Here is a 19719-nt window from a genome sequence, read left to right on the forward strand (position 1 = left end):
TGGTCACAATTACCATGAACCAAAGATTTACTGGTGAAAGGCATCCATTCCTAATTTGTTGACTAAATTTGAAGAGCCAACCACACTCAGAGAATCTAAAGAAATTGTGTGTATTTCAGCCAGATCATAAGCCATAGAGATTATTCAGTTGATGGTCTCTGAATTATTAAATCTGCATTCATTCCCCATAACATACATAACAATTATTTTACACTGAACTCTAGCAATCAGAAATGCTCTTAGAGAAAACAGAGGTGTAGGCTAACCCCAGTGTCTAGGATAGCCCTGATATTACAAAAGGCCACAGAAGGGCCAGCTTTTGACTCTACTGCTTAATTTCCTACTGTTCTTACTCCTGAGTTCTATGCTTCACCTTTGGGATCTCCATTATCGATATTTACTGATTTTACTGAAAAAGGAAACTATGTCATTATATATACTGTCGGTATACTATAGTTTTTGCCTTGTTAGTATAATACATATGGATTCTACTTACCCTAAGTTACGGCTGGGTAAAAGTTATGCTTACTCTAAGAAATAAAACACATTATTTCCTAGAAGTACTTCAGGTAGCAGGACCTTATCCTTTATCTGAACAAACACTGAGACATATTTTCTGGGCCAGAGCCAGATGGCAGTGTCTAGAGGTGGATAGCACACATAATTAAGATACACTGAGTGGAAAATCCAAAATGTGTTTATGCATCTCCTGTCATTATATATGTAGGTTATTTCCATTTTTTTTTCAATTATGAACATGTATTGGTAATGTTATTTTTTCAGCTGGTATGCAAGTGTTAGCTTGATCATTATATACTTTACACCACATAGATATTTGTACAATCCCATTGAGTAAGAATGTTTAAAAAATACGTTTCTATAAACATAATTATACAAAAATACACAAGAAAGAAAAGATATGGAGTGCCAATATATTAACATATTTAGAGAATGTTTGTTATTAAATAGCCCAAATGGAAACACATTTCCATCCTGCTTTGATGGGACTTTGTTTTAGCTACCAGCAGCCAACCTTAAGAAAGAGGATCCCCACCGCTTTTCTAATGTGCCGTTACAATTTGCCAATTGTGAGATCTCAGCTGAGCTTAGAAGAGTAATTGTGTCTTGATGAGGTATCTGGTTTTGACGGAGCAACCACAGGTCTAGTGTCTAGTCCATACCAATTTATGCACTGTGTCTATGACAATATCTGGCAAAAAAGAGGGGCTGGTGAATGAGAAAGACAGCAAAGGTAGCAACTAAAATCTAAATTATTTAAATAGGACTTTGGGAAATCATATATATATATATATATATATATATATATATATATATATATATAAAATTCATGAATATATATACTTGACTATTATAAATATTTGACCGTACATGAGTATTGTATATGTGAATATTATGAATTATGAATATAATGATTATATATGATAGAAAATAGATTTTATATATATAAAATTTACCTTTAGACCTTCCACTTAAATTTCCCAATTGGAAATTTCAAAAGGCCATTTTCAGCAAGCGGTTTGTCATTTAAGCTCCACCACCATGACAGACTCACGCACATACACAGACTCATCTTATTCACATTCACACACCTTCCGTGTAAGTGTGCCAGAAGGAAGCCCGCACTTAAAGCTCAAATTTTCCAGTGCTATCTGAGGAGTCGGTCTCAGTATGTACCAGTGAACTTTTGTAAAGAGTAAAATGACTACCTTCACTGGAACAGAGGTTGAGAACAGGCTCTACATATCAAATCTGTGCACTATCCTCAGACTCTCAGAGTAATCTGCAAAATCTGGGACTCTGTAGCTATCCCAGTCTTTCTCCCTTTAGAATTCTCTAAGAAATCTAAAGTTTTAGATTCACTAACTGTGCTTTAGAATCCACTTATCAAAACAAAGGAGTATTCGGGCTTCTGCCAATAGACTTAAGAAGCATGTTTCTTCTCAGTGACTTTACTTTTTCACAAAGAAAGAGATGCATATTTACATGAGAAATACATTTACTTTAAGTCATATTTTATAGACACCTACATAGCTCTAAGTATAGTTTTAGTATCTATAAATAACTAAACAAGTAATCAAATTTATATGATATTATAACCTAAGTCACACATAAATGCTTCACATTTTCTAATCTGTTTTATTTACGTAAACATATTCTTAGATTCTGCTAGCAATTTTAATAATTTTAAAATTTTACCTACACAGTTTATTCAAAATGTGACACAGGATGTTATATTTATTCAGAGAGTTTATTTAAATATAGTAAACATGTCAGTAAGAGAAGAATAATTTCTTCAATGTTAAAATAATAAAATAGAAAAGTACTCCAAAGGGCTTCAATTTGGTTACACTAAATCTTCAATCATTTTATTCATTAAAACCTCTTTTAGAAACATAGTTGAAGATTCTTCTATTTGAAAAGAGTAGGTGTGTGTGTGTGTGTGTGTGTACTGATGGAGAGAACCTCTTCTACAGAAATATTTTTTAATTATGTGACACGACTGAGAAAGAAATAAGAAGTCCTCAGATTCCTTAAATAAGTCATGATTCATTAACAAGTTGGCTGCTCTCCCCTTTTTCCATTCATCAGAGATTTTATACAAACATAACTTTTTATTTAGTTAATACTCTCCACACATAATTATCATATCTAATATGTACATAAAAGTATAAATTTATTAAAATGTTTTAAGCAATTATAATATCACATGAAGAGGGATTCAATAAACTCCTTATAAATGAGATACTAACCCTACATAACACATTATTAAAAGTGATCTTAGTTATATTAATCTCCAATCTAAAATTTCTCAATTTTTCTCAGATAAATATGTGTCGTAATTTCATCATATAAACTTGTCACTTTTGAAAATCACTGGTAGCAAAAATGAGGTAGCAAAAATGATAATGAAACTGTCAGGAATAAAAAAAAATGATGCAGAGAATAACTTACTAATGTTTCAAACTGAAGCCTTTAAGATTTTCTTTGTTGTCCTTTTCAGTTTGAGTCACACATTTAAAAGCAAATAACCTTATGCAATATTCCTTGACCAGAAGACTTACGCATGATTTCGTGGTGATAAAGATACCTTCTGCAGTTGATGAAAATACGTTCAGAAGGGAATAATCTCTATATATTTTACTAAATTTAAGTCATTCCTTATTTTTAAAAATTTAACATTACCATAGGAAACAACTATCCCATTGAAGCATGAACAGTAGATTTTATTTTTAATTCAATCAAATCCAAAAGCAAGGATACTATTTTTGTCTTTCATTCACAACTTTCTTGTGAATGGTACACGGCACACACTAGGCATTGAGAATAGGGTGGTATTAACAACAGTAGGTCCTCACTGTTTTTGCTGAATTAAAAGAAAGAAATGTGCGAGTGAACAAATTAGTAAACAAAATATTGTAATGGTTGAGGAAGTCCTAAATTTACCTGGAAAATTATGTATGTATGATGACAGATTTATGTATGCAGCTAAAATTATAAAAACACGTTAAAAGCTAGATTAAACTATCATTGCTCTTACATTTTTTTATATCTTCCCTTTTCTTAGCAAGGACAGTATTATTTTAAATATCAGCATCAAAAATTTCCTATAATCCAAATTTCACTGTGTGTCCAATTACTATTCCTATGCTGTCTAAAAATAAATGACATATCATTTTGAAACCATGCCCCACAGTGTTAATGAGACTGAAACCAGCAGAAAGTTTAAAGGTTGTTTTTTAGAGAATTGTTTCTCCCTAATCAGCTATTGTGTCTTTTCAGACCCCACTAACAAATCCACTAGCTGTTTCTACAGAGACTTGAACTCAAGGTCAACTGATATAGTTCCAGCCTATGAACAAGCAAAGCCCTGCATTCCTTAACAGATAATGAGCCTAAGACCCCATTCCAGTTTATGACAGCTCTTGGAACATGCCCATAGCCCCTTGTCCTTGGCGTAAAATAACCTCCTGACTGACGCCAGGAGCTGCATTTTTCCTTCTCTGGTGTTAAGTCCCCACCCCAAAGTGAACACGGGATGTATGCTGCATGTATGTTTGCTCAATGTGTGTATTCCACCTTTCCTCATGAATAGTCATAAGTTTCCCTGCCCTTTTCACCAACATATATGTAATCTCCTACCCTGAATTACCCTTTAAAAACCCTGCTCCTTAACCTGGAACCTCGGAGATGGTCCTTGGACACCAATCCGCTGTCTCCCCAGGTTGCCAGACTCCTAAATAAAGCAATCTTTCCTTTCCAGCCAGCACCTGTCTTTTGAGTATTACCTTTCCAGTGGCAAGCAGCCGAAGTTGGGTTTTGCTAACAATTTCATTGAAATTACTTAGCAAAAGTTTGTGATTTGAAAGCAAAATACACTGGAACAGATGCATTTTGAAACCAAAAACTATATTTTTCACAGCAAAACCATCAATGAAAAAAGAAACAATTTTTTAATTTCTTTTTTACATACTTTTATGTGTCAATGTGTAACAATCTTATTGAATTTATCAAGCTTACACATTTGCTCTAAGTTTGAGATATATATATATATATATATATATATATATATATATATATAAAGCTAAGTTATTTTCGGATGCATTCACATTCTGAAATCTTTCTCAGGGTACAAATACTACATAGGTCCAATGTTAGATTTAGAAATTGCATTTGGGGGCGCCTGGGTGGCTCAGTTGGTTAAGCGTCCATGTTAGGCTCAGGTCATGATCTCACGGTTCATGGGTTCAAGCCCTGCACTGGGCTCTGTGCTGACAGCTCAGAGCCTGGAGCCTGCTTCAGATCCTGTCTCCCTCTCTCTCTGTCCCTGTCCCCCACTTGCACTCTCTCTCTCTCTTATATAAATAAAGATTAATTTTTTTTAAAAAAGAAATTGCATTTGGCCTGTAAGCAATGAGAGTAATTTACATTTATTTCTGGAGATAAAAATTTCTGGCCAACTTTTAAACTCCCTAAGCATCACTCAGAATGTAGCAGGTTCAGAATTAAGACACGTGCATTTCTATTGGCAACCCAAACATAGAGAATTGAAATACAGAAGTTCTTAAATATGATGAAGTTTTCTTCATTGGGAAATTATTTTAATGCCTGAAGACTAAAACTTAAATAATATAATTCTGGGGGAGAGTTCAAGATGGCATAGAAGATCCTGAACTCACCTCTCCCATGGACAGAACAAATCCATAACTGCATATGGAATAATTCCCTCTGAAGGGGATTGAGAAACTGGATTGAGAAGCTCAGGTGCTGACTCACGTGACATGGAAAGCAGTGCAATGAAGGGGATTGAGAAGCTGGATGAACAGAGCCTCTGCAACAAGGAAGAACAAAATGGGTAGAAGAGGCAGAGACACTGTCTCACTAAGGAAAAAAACACACCCGAGGTGCAGCACTCCATGGATCGGAGGGATCTCAAAGATACAGAAGTTTATTTACCCTGAGGAGTGAAAGATTGGAACTCCATGTAAGGCACATTACCCCTTAGATTCTACACAGGAGAGAGGAGCCCCCAAAATACCCAACTCTGGAAAGTTACAAGGCATATATTCAGGAAAACTATGAAACTATAGTGACAGAATAACCCACTTTTAAAAAGCTCATGTGCTGGCTCACTTGACATGGAAAGCAGTGCAAGAAACACGATCAAAAAGTGCGTATCTATAGGTGAAGGAGGCCTCCTTACTAATGCACCCACTAGAGAGGCAGGAGAAAGCTGGGCCTCTCTCTCCCCAGGAACTGAGACACTGGAGGCAGCCATTTTTACTATCTTGTTCTGCCATACTGATTTTGGCACTGGGGAGCACCATTTTGGATTTTCCCTTTAGACTGCTAATGTCAGAGGGCATGATCCACCAAGAGTGTCAAACAAGCCTGGGCCTTGTCTAGGCCTTACAGCCAACAGCATAATAACCCTACCCACCAGTGCATCTGCACAATGACAGCCAGGCATCGCAGCCAGCTGGTCCAGGGCCACTCCCACCTATCATGTACCCACAGCAGTCATTTCCCCACCACAACAGGAGAGTGCACACAGACTACACAGGGGACATTCCTGGGGCAACCTTGTTCTGGAGACCAGGGGGAATTGCACTTCTGGGCCCCAGAGGAGAACTTCTACATAAAGTTACTCTTCAAGACCAGGAAAAGGATCTGAACTACCCAATACATATAGAGAAAGTCAGGCAAATGAAGAGACAGAGGAATATGTTCTAAATAAAAGAACAAGACAAAACCTCAGAAAAAGAACTAAATGAATGGAGCAAAGCAATCTACTTGATAAAGAGTTCATAGTAATGGTCATAAAAATGCCTATCAAACTCAGGAGAAGAAAGGATGAACACAGTGAGAACTTTAACAAAGCTGGAAAATATAAGAAGGTACCAACCAGAGCTGAAGAATGCAATGACAGAAATGATAAATACATCAGAGAGAATAAACAGCAGATTATATGATATAGAATAATAGATCAACAATCTAGAGGACAAGATAGTGAAAATAACCCAAACTGAACGCGAAAAGAAAAAAGGATTTTAAAACGTAGGATAATTTAAGGGATCTTTGGGACAATATCAAATGTGCTAACATTCACATTAGAACTCATATAACTCAATATCAAAAACAAAATAAAACAGAAGATGGCGGCTTAGGAGGACGCTGGGCTCACCGCACATCCTGCTGATCACTTAGATTCCATCTACACCTGCCTAAATAACCCAGAAAACCGCCAGAGGATTAGCAGAACAGAGTCGCTGGAGCCAAACGCAGACGAGAGGCCCACGGAAGAGGGTAGGAAGGGCGGCGAGGCGGTGCGCGCTCCACGGACTGGCGGGAGGGAGCCGGGGCGGAGGGGCGGCTCGCCGGCCAAGCAGAGCCCCCGAGTCTGGCTGGCAAAAGCGGAGGGGCCTGACGGACTGTGTTCCCACAACAAGCGCGACTTAGCGTCTGGGAGGTCATAAGTTAACAGCTCTGCTCAGAAAGCGGGAAGGCTGGAGGACAAAGGGAGGGAGAGCTGCTGAGCCCCCTGACAACAGAGCTCAGTTTGGTGGGGAACAAAGGCGCTCGCCAGCGCCATCTCCCCCGCCCATCCCCCAGCCAAAATCCCAAAGAGAACCGGTTCCTGCCAGGGAACTTGCTCGCTCAGCGCAAACACCCAACTCTGCGCTTCTGCGGAGCCAAACCTCCGGCAGCGGATCTGACTCCCTCCCGCTGCCACAGGGCCCCTCCTGAAGTGGATCACCTAAGGAGAAGCGATCTAAGCCTGCCCCTCCTGCCCCCGAGCACCTTGCCTACCCACCCCAGCTAATACGCCAGATCCCCAGCATCACAAGCCTGGCAGGGTGCAAGTAGCCCAGACGAGCCACACCACCCCACAGTGAATCCCGCCCCTAGGAGAGGGGAAGAGAAGGCACACACCAGTCTGACTGTGGCCCCAGGGGTGGGCTGGGGGCAGACATCAGGTCGGACTGCGGCCCCGCCCACCAACTCCAGTTATACACCACAGCACAGGGGAAGTGCCCTGCAGGTCCTCACCACGCCAGAGACTATCCAAAATGACCAAGCGGAAGAATTCCCCTCAGAAGAATCTCCAGGAAATAACAACAGCTAATGAGCTGATCAAAAAGGACTTAAATAACATAACAGAAAGTGAATTTAGAATAATAGTCATAAAATTAATTGCTGGGCTTGAAAACAGTATACAGGACAGCAGAGAATCTCTTGCTACAGAGATCAAGGGACTAAGGAACAGTCACGAGGAGCTGAAAAATGCTTTAAACGAAATGCATAACAAAATGGAAACCACCACAGCTCGGCTTGAAGAGGCAGAGGAGAGAATAGGTGAACTAGAAGATAAAGTTATGGAAAAAGAGGAAGCTGAGAAAAAGAGAGATAAAAAAATCCAGGAGTATGAGGGGAAAATTAGAGAACTAAGTGATACACTAAAAAGAAATAATATACGCATAATTGGTATCCCAGAGGAGGAAGAGAGAGGGAAAGGTGCTGAAGGGGTACTTGAAGAAATCATAGCTGAGAACTTCCCTGAACTGGGGAAGGAAAAAGGCATTGAAATCCAAGAGGCACAGAGAACTCCCTTCAGACGTAACTTGAATCGATCTTCTGCATGACATATCATAGTGAAACTGGCAAAATACAAGGATAAAGAGAAAATTCTGAAAGCAGCAAGGGGTAAACGTGCCCTCACATATAAAGGGAGACCTATAAGACTCGTGACTGATCTCTCTTTTGAAACTTGGCAGGCCAGAAAGAATTGGCAGGAGATTTTCAGGGTGCTAGACAGAAAAAATATGCAGCCAAGAATCCTTTATCCAGCAAGTCTGTCATTTAGAATAGAAGGAGAGATAAAGGTCTTCCCAAACAAACAAAAACTGAAGGAATTTGTCACCACTAAACCAGCCCTACAAGAGATCCTAAGGGGGACCCTGTGAGACAAAGTCCCAGAGACATCACTACAAGCATAAAACATACAGACATCACAATGACTCTAAACCTGTATCTTTCTATAATAACACTGAATGTAAATGGATTAAATGTGCCAACCAAAAGACATAGGGTATCAGAATGGATAAAAAAACAAGACCCATCTATTTGCTGTCTACAAGAGACTCATTTTAGAGCTGAGGACACCTTTAGATTGAGAGTGAGGGGATGGAGAACTATTTAACATGCTACTGGAAGCCAAAAGAAAGCTGGAGCAGCCATACTTATATCAGACAAACTAGACTTTAAATTAAAGGCTGTAACAAGAGATGAAGAAGGACATTATATAATAGTTACAGGGTCTATCTATCAGGAAGAGCTAACAATTATAAATGTCTATGCGCCGAATACCGGAGCCCCCAAATATATAAAACAATTACTCATAAACATAAGCAACCTTATTGAGAAGAATGTGGTAATTGCAGGGGACTTTAACACCCCACTTACAGAAATGGATAGATCATCTAGACACATGGTCAATAAAGAAACAAGGGCCCTGAATGAGACATTGGATCAGATGGACTTGACAGATATATTTAGAACTCTACATCCCAAAGCAACAGAATATACTTTCTTCTCGAGTGCACATGGAACATTCTCCAAGATAGATCATATACTGGGTCACAAAACAGCCCTTCATAAGTTTACAAGAATTGAAATTATACTATGCTTACTTTCAGACCACAATGCTATGAAGCTTGAAATCAACCACAGAAAAAAGTCTGGAAAACCTCCAAAAGCATGGAGGTTAAAGAACACCCTACTAACGAATGAGTGGGTCAACCAGGCAATTAGAGAAGAAATTAAAAAATATATGGAAACAAACGAAAATGAAAATACAACAATCCAAACGCTTTGGGACGCAGCAAAGGCAGTCCTGAGAGAAAAATACATTGCAATCCAGGCCTATCTCAAGAAACAAGAAAAATCCCAAATACAAAATCTAACAGCACACCCAAAGGAACTAGAAGCAGAACAGCAAAGGCAGCCTAAACCCAGCAGAAGAAGAGAAATAATAAAGATCAGAGCAGAAATAAACAATATAGAATCTAAAAAAACTGTAGAGCAGATCAACGAAACCAAGAGTTGGTTTTTTGAAAAAATAAACAAAATTGACAAACCTCTAGCCAGGCTTCTCAAAAAGAAAAGGGAGATGACCCAAATAGATAAAATCATGAATGAAAATGGAATTATTACAACCAATCCCTCAGAGATACAAACAATTATCAGGGAATACTATGAAAAATTATATGCCAACAAATTGGACAACCTGGAAGAAATGGACAAATTCCTGAACACCCACACTCTTCCAAAACTCAATCAGGAGGAAATAGAAAGCTTGAACAGACCCATAACCAGCGAAGAAATTGAATCAGTTATCAAAAATCTCCCAACAAATAAGAGTCCATGACCAGATGGCTTCCCAGGGGAATTCTACCAGACGTTTAAAGCAGAGATAATACCTATCCTTCTCAAGCTATTCCAAGAAATAGAAAGGGAAGGAAAACTTCCAGACTCATTCTATGAAGCCAGTATTACTTTGATTCCTAAACCAGACAGAGACCCAGTAAAAAAAGAGAACTACAGGCCAATATCCCTGATGAATATGGATGCAAAAATTCTCAATAAGATACTAGCAAATCGAATTCAACGGCATATAAAAAGAATGATTCACCATGATCAAGTGGGATTCATTCCTGGGATGCAGGGCTGGTTCAACATTCGCAAATCAATCAACGTGATACATCACGTTAACAAAAAAAAAGAGAAGAACCATATGATCCTGTCAATCGATGCAGAAAAGGCCTTCGACAAAATCCAGCACCCTTTCTTAATAAAAACCCTTGAGAAAGTCGGGATAGAAGGAACATACTTACAGATCATAAAAGCCATTTATGAAAAGCCCACAGCTAACATCATCCTCAACGGGGAAAAACTGAGAGCTTTTTCCCTGAGATCAGGAACACGACAAGGATGCCCACTCTCACCGCTGCTGTTTAACATAGTGCTGGAAGTTCTAGCATCACCAATCAGACAACAAAAGGAAATCAAAGGCATCCAAATTGGCAAAGATGAAGTCAAGCTTTCGCTTTTTGCAGATGACATGATATTATACGTGGAAAATCCGATAGACTCCACCAAAAGTCTGCTAGAACTGATACAGGAATTCAGCAAAGTTGCAGGATACAAAATCAATGTACAGAAATCAGTTGCATTCTTATACATTAATAATGAAGCAACAGAAAGACAAATAAAGAAACTGAGCCCATTCACAATTGCACCAAGAAGCATAAAATACCTAGGAATAAATCTAACCAAAGATGTAAAGGATCTGTATGCTGAAAACTAAAGAAAGCTTATGAAGGAAATTGAAGAAGATTTAAAGAAATGGAAAGACATTCCCTGCTCATGGATTGGAAAAATAAATATTGTCAAAATGTCAATACTACCCAAAGCTATCTACACATTCAATGCAATCCCAATCAAAATGGCACCAGCATTCTTCTCGAAACTAGAACAAGCAATCCTAAAATTCATATGGAACCACAAAAGGCCCCGAATAGCCAAAGGAATTTTGAAGAAGAAGACCAAAGCAGGAGGCATCACAATCCCAGACTTTAGCCTCTACTACAAAGCTGTCATCATCAAGACAGCATGGTATTGGCACCAAAACAGACACATAGACCAATGGAATAGAATAGAAACCCCAGAACTAGACCCACAAACGTATGGCCAACTCATCTTTGACAAAGCAGGAAAGAACATCCAATGGAAAAAAGACAGCCTCTTTAACAAATGGTGCTGGGAGAACTGGACAGCAACATGCAGAAGGTTGAAACTAGACCACTTTCTCACACCATTCACAAAAATAAACTCAAAATGGATAAAGGACCTAAATGTGAGACAGGAAACCATCAAAACCTTAGAGGAGAAAGCAGGAAAAGACCTCTCTGACCTCAGCCGTAGCAATCTCTTACTCGACACATCCCCAAAGGCAAGGGAATTAAAAGCAAAAGTGAATTACTGGGACCTTATGAAGATAAAAAGCTTTTGCACAGCAAAGGGAACAACCAACAAAACTAAAAGGCAACCAACGGAATGGGAAAAGATATTCGCAAATGACCTATCGGACAAAGGGCTAGTATCCAAAATCTATAAAGAGCTCACCAAACTCCACACCCGAAAAACAAATAACCCAGTGAAGAAATGGGCAGAGAACATGAATAGACACTTCTCTAAAGAAGACATCCGGATGGCCAACAGGCACATGAAAAGATGTTCAACGTTGCTCTTTATCAGGGAAATACAAATCAAAACCACACTCAGGTATCACCTCAGGCCAGTCAGCGTGGCCAAAATGAACAAATCAGGAGACTATAGATGCTGGAGAGGATGTGGAGAAACGGGAACCCTCTTGCACTGTTGGTGGCAATGCAAATTGGTGCAGCCGCTCTGGAAAGCAGTATGGAGGTTCCTCAGAAAATTAAAAATAGACCTACCCTATGACCCAGCAATAGCACTGCTAGGAATTTATCCAAGGGATACAGGAGTACTGATGCATAGGGCCACTTGTACCCCAATGTTCATAGCAGCACTCTCAACAATAGCCAAATTATGGAAAGAGCCTAAATGTCCATCAACTGATGAATGGATAAAGAAATTGTGGTTTATATACACAATGGAATATTACGTGGCAATGAGAAAAAATGAAATATGGCCTTTTGTAGCAACGTGGATGGAACTGGAGAGTGTGATGCTAAGTGAAATAAGCCATACAGAGAAAGACAGATACCATATGGTTTCACTCTTATGTGGATCCTGAGAAACTTAACAGGAACCCATGGGGGAGGGGAAGGAAAAAAAAAAAGAGGTTAGAATGGGAGAGAGCCAAAGCATAAGAGACTGTTAAAAACTGAGAACAAACTGAGGGTTGATGGGGGGTGGGAGGGAGGAGAGGGTGGGTGATGGGTATTGAGGAGGGCACCTTTTGGGATGAGCACTGGGTGTTGTATGGAAACCAATTTGTCAATAAATTTCATAAAAAAAAATAAAACAAAATAAAACAATCCAGTTAAAACCTGGGCAGATGACCTGAATAGATACTTTTCCAAAGAATATATGCAGATAATCAGCAGGCACATGAAAAGATGCTCCACATCACTAACAATCAGGAAAATGCAAATCAAAAACACAATGAGTTATCATACAACATCAGTCAGAATGGCTACTATCAAAAAGATAATAAGTAACAAGTGTTGGTGAGGATGTACACAGAAGGCAATCCTTGTGCACTATTGGTGGAAATGTAAACTGGAAAGTAGTGTGGAGGTTCCCAAAAAAAATTAAAAAGAGAGCCACCATTTCATCCTGCAATTCTGCTCCTGGGTATTTATCTGAAGAAAATGAAAACACTAATTCAAAAAGACATATGTACCCCAATGTCAATTGCAGCATTATTTACAATAGCCAAGGTATAGAAGCACCTAGGTGTCCACTGATAGATGAATGGATAAAGAAGATGTGGTAAATACATACAATGGAGTATTACTCAACCACAAGAAAGAATGAAATCTTGTCATTTGTGACCACATTGGGAGACCTAGAGAGTATTATGCTAAGTGAAATAAGTCAGTAAAAGGTAAATACTGTATGATTTCACTTACATTTGGAGTTAAAAGCAAAACAAACAAGCAAACAAAACGAAACAAATAGACTCATAGATACAGAGAACAAACTGATGGTTGTTGGAGGAGGGGGGCAGGAGGATGGATGAAATAGGTAAAAGGAATTAAAAGACACAATCTTCTATTTATAAAAATAAGTGAGACACTGCAGGTAAATTTCAGCATAGGGAATAAAGTCAATAATTTTGTAACAATTTTGTAAGGTGAGAGATGGTGACAAATCTTACCGCACTGAACATTTCCTAGTGTATATAAGTATCAAATCATTATGTTGTACATATGAAACTAATTCAATATTGTATAGCAATTATTCTTTGATAAAAAATAAATAATTCAGCCTAATGTTCTAGATCCTATTTATCCTTTGTATCTATTTTCACAAATAATTTTGATATGTTCTATAGTACTCTGAAAATCTGCTTCCAATGAATCTCTTGTATCAATCCCACTGCATCGAATATATTAAGATTCCAAATTCCTTGCACATTGGTGTTCCCTATTACTAGATAATTTCTGCAATTATCCAGACCCCGTGACATACCATAAAATGGAGCTGATTGTGGCACTACTGAAAATCAAGCACCCATTCCATAGAACGTCTTTGTTTTCTTCTCTAGATCACTTAACCAGAGTTCAAGTTAGTGGGTAGGGGGATTAGGAGGTAGGAAAAATGAGAAAGTGGTAAAAGACTAGGAGATATAAATTGGGGGACTGATAGCTAGGGCCACATATTTAAGGAGTCCATATAGTGACATGTCCATATAAAAAAGGGGGCTCAAGTATTCCTCCTTCCATTTCTGGAATGGGGAAATAAGTATGTTTAGAAGGAAAAACAAACTTCCTCACAAGGAGCTAGCATGCTTCAAATACCAGTTTTTTTGTTTTTTTTGGTTTTTTGGGTTTTTTTAATGTTCTGAAGCACCCTTAACCAGCCATGAGCTCTTCCAAGGTACTATTTGGTGGTTTGGGTCATAACAGAAAGTAAAAGTAAAATACTGGGGGAAAGAACCAATATTTCTCTGAAAAGGTGTGTTCCTGGTGCATGAATGCAGTAAGTCTGAAACAGTCCAATAGGTAGAGCAGCTGTCACATAACTGAAGTGTTAAGAGTAGCTCAGTGACATGTCTAATCACTAGGGTGTGGCAGCCAGGCTACAGGTTCAGTGAGGATGCTGGGAGACTTGAAAAGAGTATTGGGGAACTCTGCTCCCGGGAAGATATAGTAGACATATACTGGACGTTATATAAAACAAACCTAAGAAGACTGTGAACAGTGGAGAAACAACCATTCTCCAGTTGTGGACCTTCAGACACATGGAACAACATGGTGGTGAGTGTCCTTTTCGCCTCATATATCCCAGATTTGAAGCTGAAGGAGCTGAAATTCAAAATGAAATTGGTACAGATAAAAATAGCTCCAATAAAAGTCTAATTCCTCTAGCCAAAGGACAAAGAAAAGAGTAGCTTAGCAAGACAAAAAACTTTATTTTTTAATTTTTATTTATTTTTTTTAATTTTAGAGAGAAAGCATGCCAGGGAGAAGGGCAGAGGTAGAGAGAGAGAATCTCAAGCAGGCTCCACACTCAGGACAGAGTCCAATGTGGGGCTTGATTCCATGACCCTGGGATCATGACCTGAGCTGAAATCAAGAGTCAGACGCTCAACCAACTGAGCCATCCATGCGCCCCAAGACAAAAAAACTTTTAGACAATGTTCTCTCTGGTCCAGTCAAACACCACACACAAAAAGGTGACCCCATCCCCACCCATGCCAGCAAAGGTTGAGTGGGGAGCTGAGTCTTCCACCTTTAGAGGCTGTAACAAGGTGCCCAACACTCCCACCGCAGTGGTATCAGAGAAGACCCATTAAGGTGAGAGGACTCCCATCTCCATAGACCACTAACAAGGCCCTGCTTCCCCCATTGCATCAGAGGAGACTGTGCAGGCAGCATGGACTTCCACCCCTACCCAGCAGAAACAGACCGCTTCTCCTCTTCCACACTGGAGGTGATGTCACAGGAGCCCTAGCTGAGGGGCAGGAATTTTATCACCACAAAGTGGTAATGAGGGCACCCCCCCCCACACACTGTGTATCAGTGGAGACCACATGGGTAATTAAAAACTAGCAGTCCCACCCTGCAACAATAAAGAGCCCCCAGCTATACTGTGTCAAGCCCTGGACTTCTACTTCCACTGAAGTCCTGAAGCAGCACCCTTCCTTCTCCCAGCAGGACAGGGCCAGAGAAAGCCATCTAACACAGAAAGTTTCAATAAGATTCATAGTCCATAACAAACTATGAAAATGTCCAGGTTTCAATAGAAAACCATTCATAATACGAAGAACTGGAGAAGATCTCAAATTGAATTTTTTAAAAAACAGAGTCTGTAGATAACAACACCAAAATGAAAAATGTTAGAATCATCTGAGAGAGGTTCTAAAACATGGATGATAAAAAAAAATATATTTCAATCAGGTATTATGAACATTTGTTTGAAAGCACTGACAAATAGAAAGACTGAGCAAAGAAATACAAAATCTCAGCCAAAAGAAAGTCCAAATGGAAATTTTGTAACTAAAAAATACATTCAGCAAAATATAAATCTCAGTGGATAAGCTCATCAGAAAAAATGGAAGGGGCAGAAAAAAGAATCAGTGAATTAAAAGATATAACCAAAGAAATTATCCAATCTGAACAAAACAGAAAAAAATTGACTAGACAAAATGAAGAGAGTCTCAGGGATCTGTGGGACTATAACAAAGGATTTAACAGTTGCGTCATCAGAGGCTCAGAAAGACAGGAAAAAGAAGGTGGGTCTGCAAAGGGTACTCAAAAAAAAATAACAGTCAAAAACTGCAAATTTGACAAGAAACATAAGCCTACATTTTTAAATAAGCTGACTAAATCCCAAACAGGATAAACCCAAAGAAATCCCCACCAAAACACAGACTTTAAGGATAATAAAGACCAAAAGAAGTCTTGAATGCAGCCAGACAAAAATGAGTTTACCCTCAGGGGAAAACCGATATGAATGAAGAGGAGTTCTCATCAGGAGCCATGGAAGCCAGATGGAGGGAGGAGGCACAATAATTTTTACATGCTAAAAGAAAAGAATTGTCAACCTAGAATCTTATACCCAGTGAAAATATCCTTCAGAAATAAAGGGGAAATCAAGATTTTCTCAGATGAAGGAAAACTAGCTGAATATGTTACCAGCAGTGCTCCTCAAAATATTGAATAAAGGAAATTCTCTATAAGTAAACAATGAAAGACATATCAGAGTAAAAGAAAGAACATGGTGAGCAAAAATATGCATAAATGCAATAAGCTTTCCTTCTCCCTTGCAGTTTCCTAAAGTATATTCAATGGTGAAATAAAAAGTAGAATGCTTTCTAATTAGATTCTCAGAAATATTTACAAGTCTATCATAAATAGAAAGTTAAAGTGACATTAAAGGATGTAATATTTTTACACATCACACAAACTGGTAAAATAATGACACCAGCAGACTTTGATAAGTTATGTACATATAATTAGTACCTAGGACAATCACTAAACAAGATGGATAAAGAGACACACTTTCAAACACAATATAGAAAACTCACAAAATGTCATTCTCAAAAATGTTTAAGTAACCTTCATGAAAGCAAGAAACAGAAAAGAGGGAGATAAAAAATGGGATAAGCAGAAAAGAAAACATAAAACAATAGACTGAAGTCCTAACATATCACTACTTAGATTAAATCATATCATCTAAACATACCAATTAAAACATGAGAGTGGTGGAGCGGTCCAAAGTCATAAATCAACTATATATGTTGTCGACAAGAAACTCACTTCAAAAATAATGATTTAGACATGCTGGATGGAAAAGGATGGAAAAAGATATGTCAAATATATGACTTCTCTAAGGTCATGATTGTTCTTTATTAACAAACAGTTTAGCTTTATTTATCATAAAGAGAGTTAGGGTATGAAAGAATCATAAGGCCTTAAAAACCCTCCCACAAGGTAGCAACTAACACTACAGAGACTTGGCTGTAGATGCAGAAAATGAGTTTAATGACTTTACAAGAAATTAAAATTTTCTAAAAAATATAGCTTCAGGCAGCACCACAAAAATAGTTTACTTTTCATATCTACAAATATGCACCTGGCATACTTGTCTAACATTCTAGGTAAGGGGTGTGATGGTAGATAACAAACTGAAAGAGTAATATTGGGCCAAAATACAGGCAGAGAAGGCAAGATTTTCAAGGTTGTAAGATGGTGTGAACCTATTAGTCTCCTGTGGAATGTACCAGGCTAATAAGCTCAATGGCAATAGCCTCCTGGTTTACTGGTCATCCCAAACAGAAGGTATCAATCAGGGGAGCTTTGGGGTAAGTAGAAACCTATCCTAAATTCATGAAACAGCCTGTTGATCCAGAATTTATCAGAATCTAAAGGCACTGACCATTACACTTAGACCAATGATCAAGTGACAAGGCAAGGTCCAATTCTGCTGCAAGTACTCACCACTGGGCTGGACAGATCCCTGACTACGGTATAGTTTTCCCATGGGCCAGGCATCCCGTAAGTAAGTAGCCTGCTGGCCATATTCTGTGTGGAGCTCTCTAACTTGATAGGGAAAGGAAGGGGGTTTTATCAAGAGCATGGGCTACCCTAAATCTACCAAGTGGGCAAAAGGTCAGTGCTTCCAGCAATCCTCTGGCCTTTGAGGCTTATCAGGTGAGAAAGAACAGGAGGGTCTGTAGCTTTGACACTATCTCCACAGTCAATGGTACCCATCAAAGAAGAAACATCTCATTAAACTCCATGGAAAGTCTTCTAGAAAGTTGATAAGGTGTTGATTTCTTTTTATTAATTAGTATTTGACCTTAGTATTTTTTATTTCTTTTACAAAAAGGTTCGCTGTGTTTCAGTTCCTTTTTATCTGTGAGAGAAGAATGAGGGAGCACCAATTCTATCAAAGCTTCACACCCACAGAAAAGTACCGTTCTCCTGAACTGCAGAGCAGATGGGGGAAATACTTTCGCCAGTGTCATTCTTACCTGCAAAGTGCTAATGTGAACAGGAGTCCCTGTACCATTCACAGTATTCTTTTTAGCAGCATTTACATTTCCACCTTTTCCATCTGCCTGCTCAGCCTTTGCAATTCTGGCTTTCTCTGCTTCGACTCGTTTGGGGTTATTCAACATCACCTGCACGACAGCATACTCCACCAGAGAAGCAAACCCAAAGAGAAGACAAGCAATGAGCCACACATCAAGGGCCTTCACGTAGGATACTTTGGGAAGTTCAGCAGCAAGGGTTGTGCACTCGGAGGCCAAGCTGAGTACTGAGAAGATACCTACAGAAATAGAAATAGCAGTTAAAGTTGCTTCTTACCCCTGTGAAATGTTCTGCAAACATTACTTTTTGATGATATCCCTCTGCAGTTAACTCCCAATGCTCATCAGATCTCTTTCAAGCTCAAAGAGTAGAAAAAAAATAATATTGACATACTTTTCATGCAAGTATTATTTAATGTAGTTGGAGATGTTTGTAAATATTTAATATTTAAAAGTAAATAGAAATTTAAGCCAACATGTAAAAACACAATTTAGATCTGGTTTAAATATTAAAGATGTCTGAAATTATTTTGTAGTATCTCGGAGGAAGCCACAAAGCTCTCTAGTTAGAGTTATTTCATTTTTCAGCTTTATTTTAGACAGTCACAGAACTGCATTTTACCCCAAGAACAACTAAGTCTGAACAAGAATAGAACATATAAAGCAATTTTCTGATAAGGCTCACAATTTAAAATATCTAATAGAAAAGACAAAGATAGAGCATTCCTGATTATTTCAGGGGAAACAAATGATTTCAGCTTTTCAAGGAAAGAGTAATATTCTGCTATCTGTATTAACCATTTGTGGAAGGTTAACTAGTTACATATCAATTTAAGCCAAATAATTGTAAAATCCAAAAGGAAAATTGCAATAATTTATATCCCTCCTTTTCTTTGCACTTGCCACATTCCCACTGACTACCAGTGACACCCTGTGTCAGAAAAAGTCTTCTATGATGTCAAAGGAGGCTCACATTAAGTAATGTAGAAAACAGGTTTGCCTAGGATATGCACTTATGGGGCCAAATGCACTTTTTATTCTTAGATTTGACCACCACAGAGAATTAACAAATAGATCAACCTAACAAAGATATACTTGGTGTTCTTGTCTCTCGCCTTGGAAGTATGGTAAGCACTATATTAGTATTAATAATCAGTTAAAACACTGAAAAATATATTCCATCAGTTGCACTGTTTTAAAGTCTCCTGAGAGGGGTCAAGTTTGTTCGGCTCTTTTTTGTGAGTATTGAAGAGCTACGAGATTCTCTACTAGAAAGAAAGGTTTCTAGCAAAATATAGTAACTTCTGCAGATAGAAACAATATTACTTAGAATGTAAAGACTTGACAGTTATATTAATTACCCTTGGTCCTGAGGAAAACTAAGAACT

General features: G+C 38.4%; 1 protein-coding gene across 3 annotated transcripts in view; it reads right to left on the reverse strand.

Annotated features, from left to right (window-relative positions):
- Nucleotides 1–19719, reverse strand: part of GLRB (glycine receptor beta) — a 102022-nt gene that overhangs the window by 2199 nt on the left and 80104 nt on the right. For all 3 annotated transcript variants that reach the window (XM_043566752.1, XM_043566762.1, XM_043566771.1), the window contains one exon: nucleotides 18272–18570. In XM_043566752.1, the coding sequence (XP_043422687.1) occupies nucleotides 18272–18570 (299 nt within the window). The remainder of the gene's footprint in view (nucleotides 1–18271; nucleotides 18571–19719) is intronic.

The sequence above is a fragment of the Prionailurus bengalensis genome, chromosome B1, assembly GCF_016509475.1.
Source record: "Prionailurus bengalensis isolate Pbe53 chromosome B1, Fcat_Pben_1.1_paternal_pri, whole genome shotgun sequence".
Taxonomy (NCBI): Eukaryota; Metazoa; Chordata; class Mammalia; order Carnivora; family Felidae; genus Prionailurus; species Prionailurus bengalensis.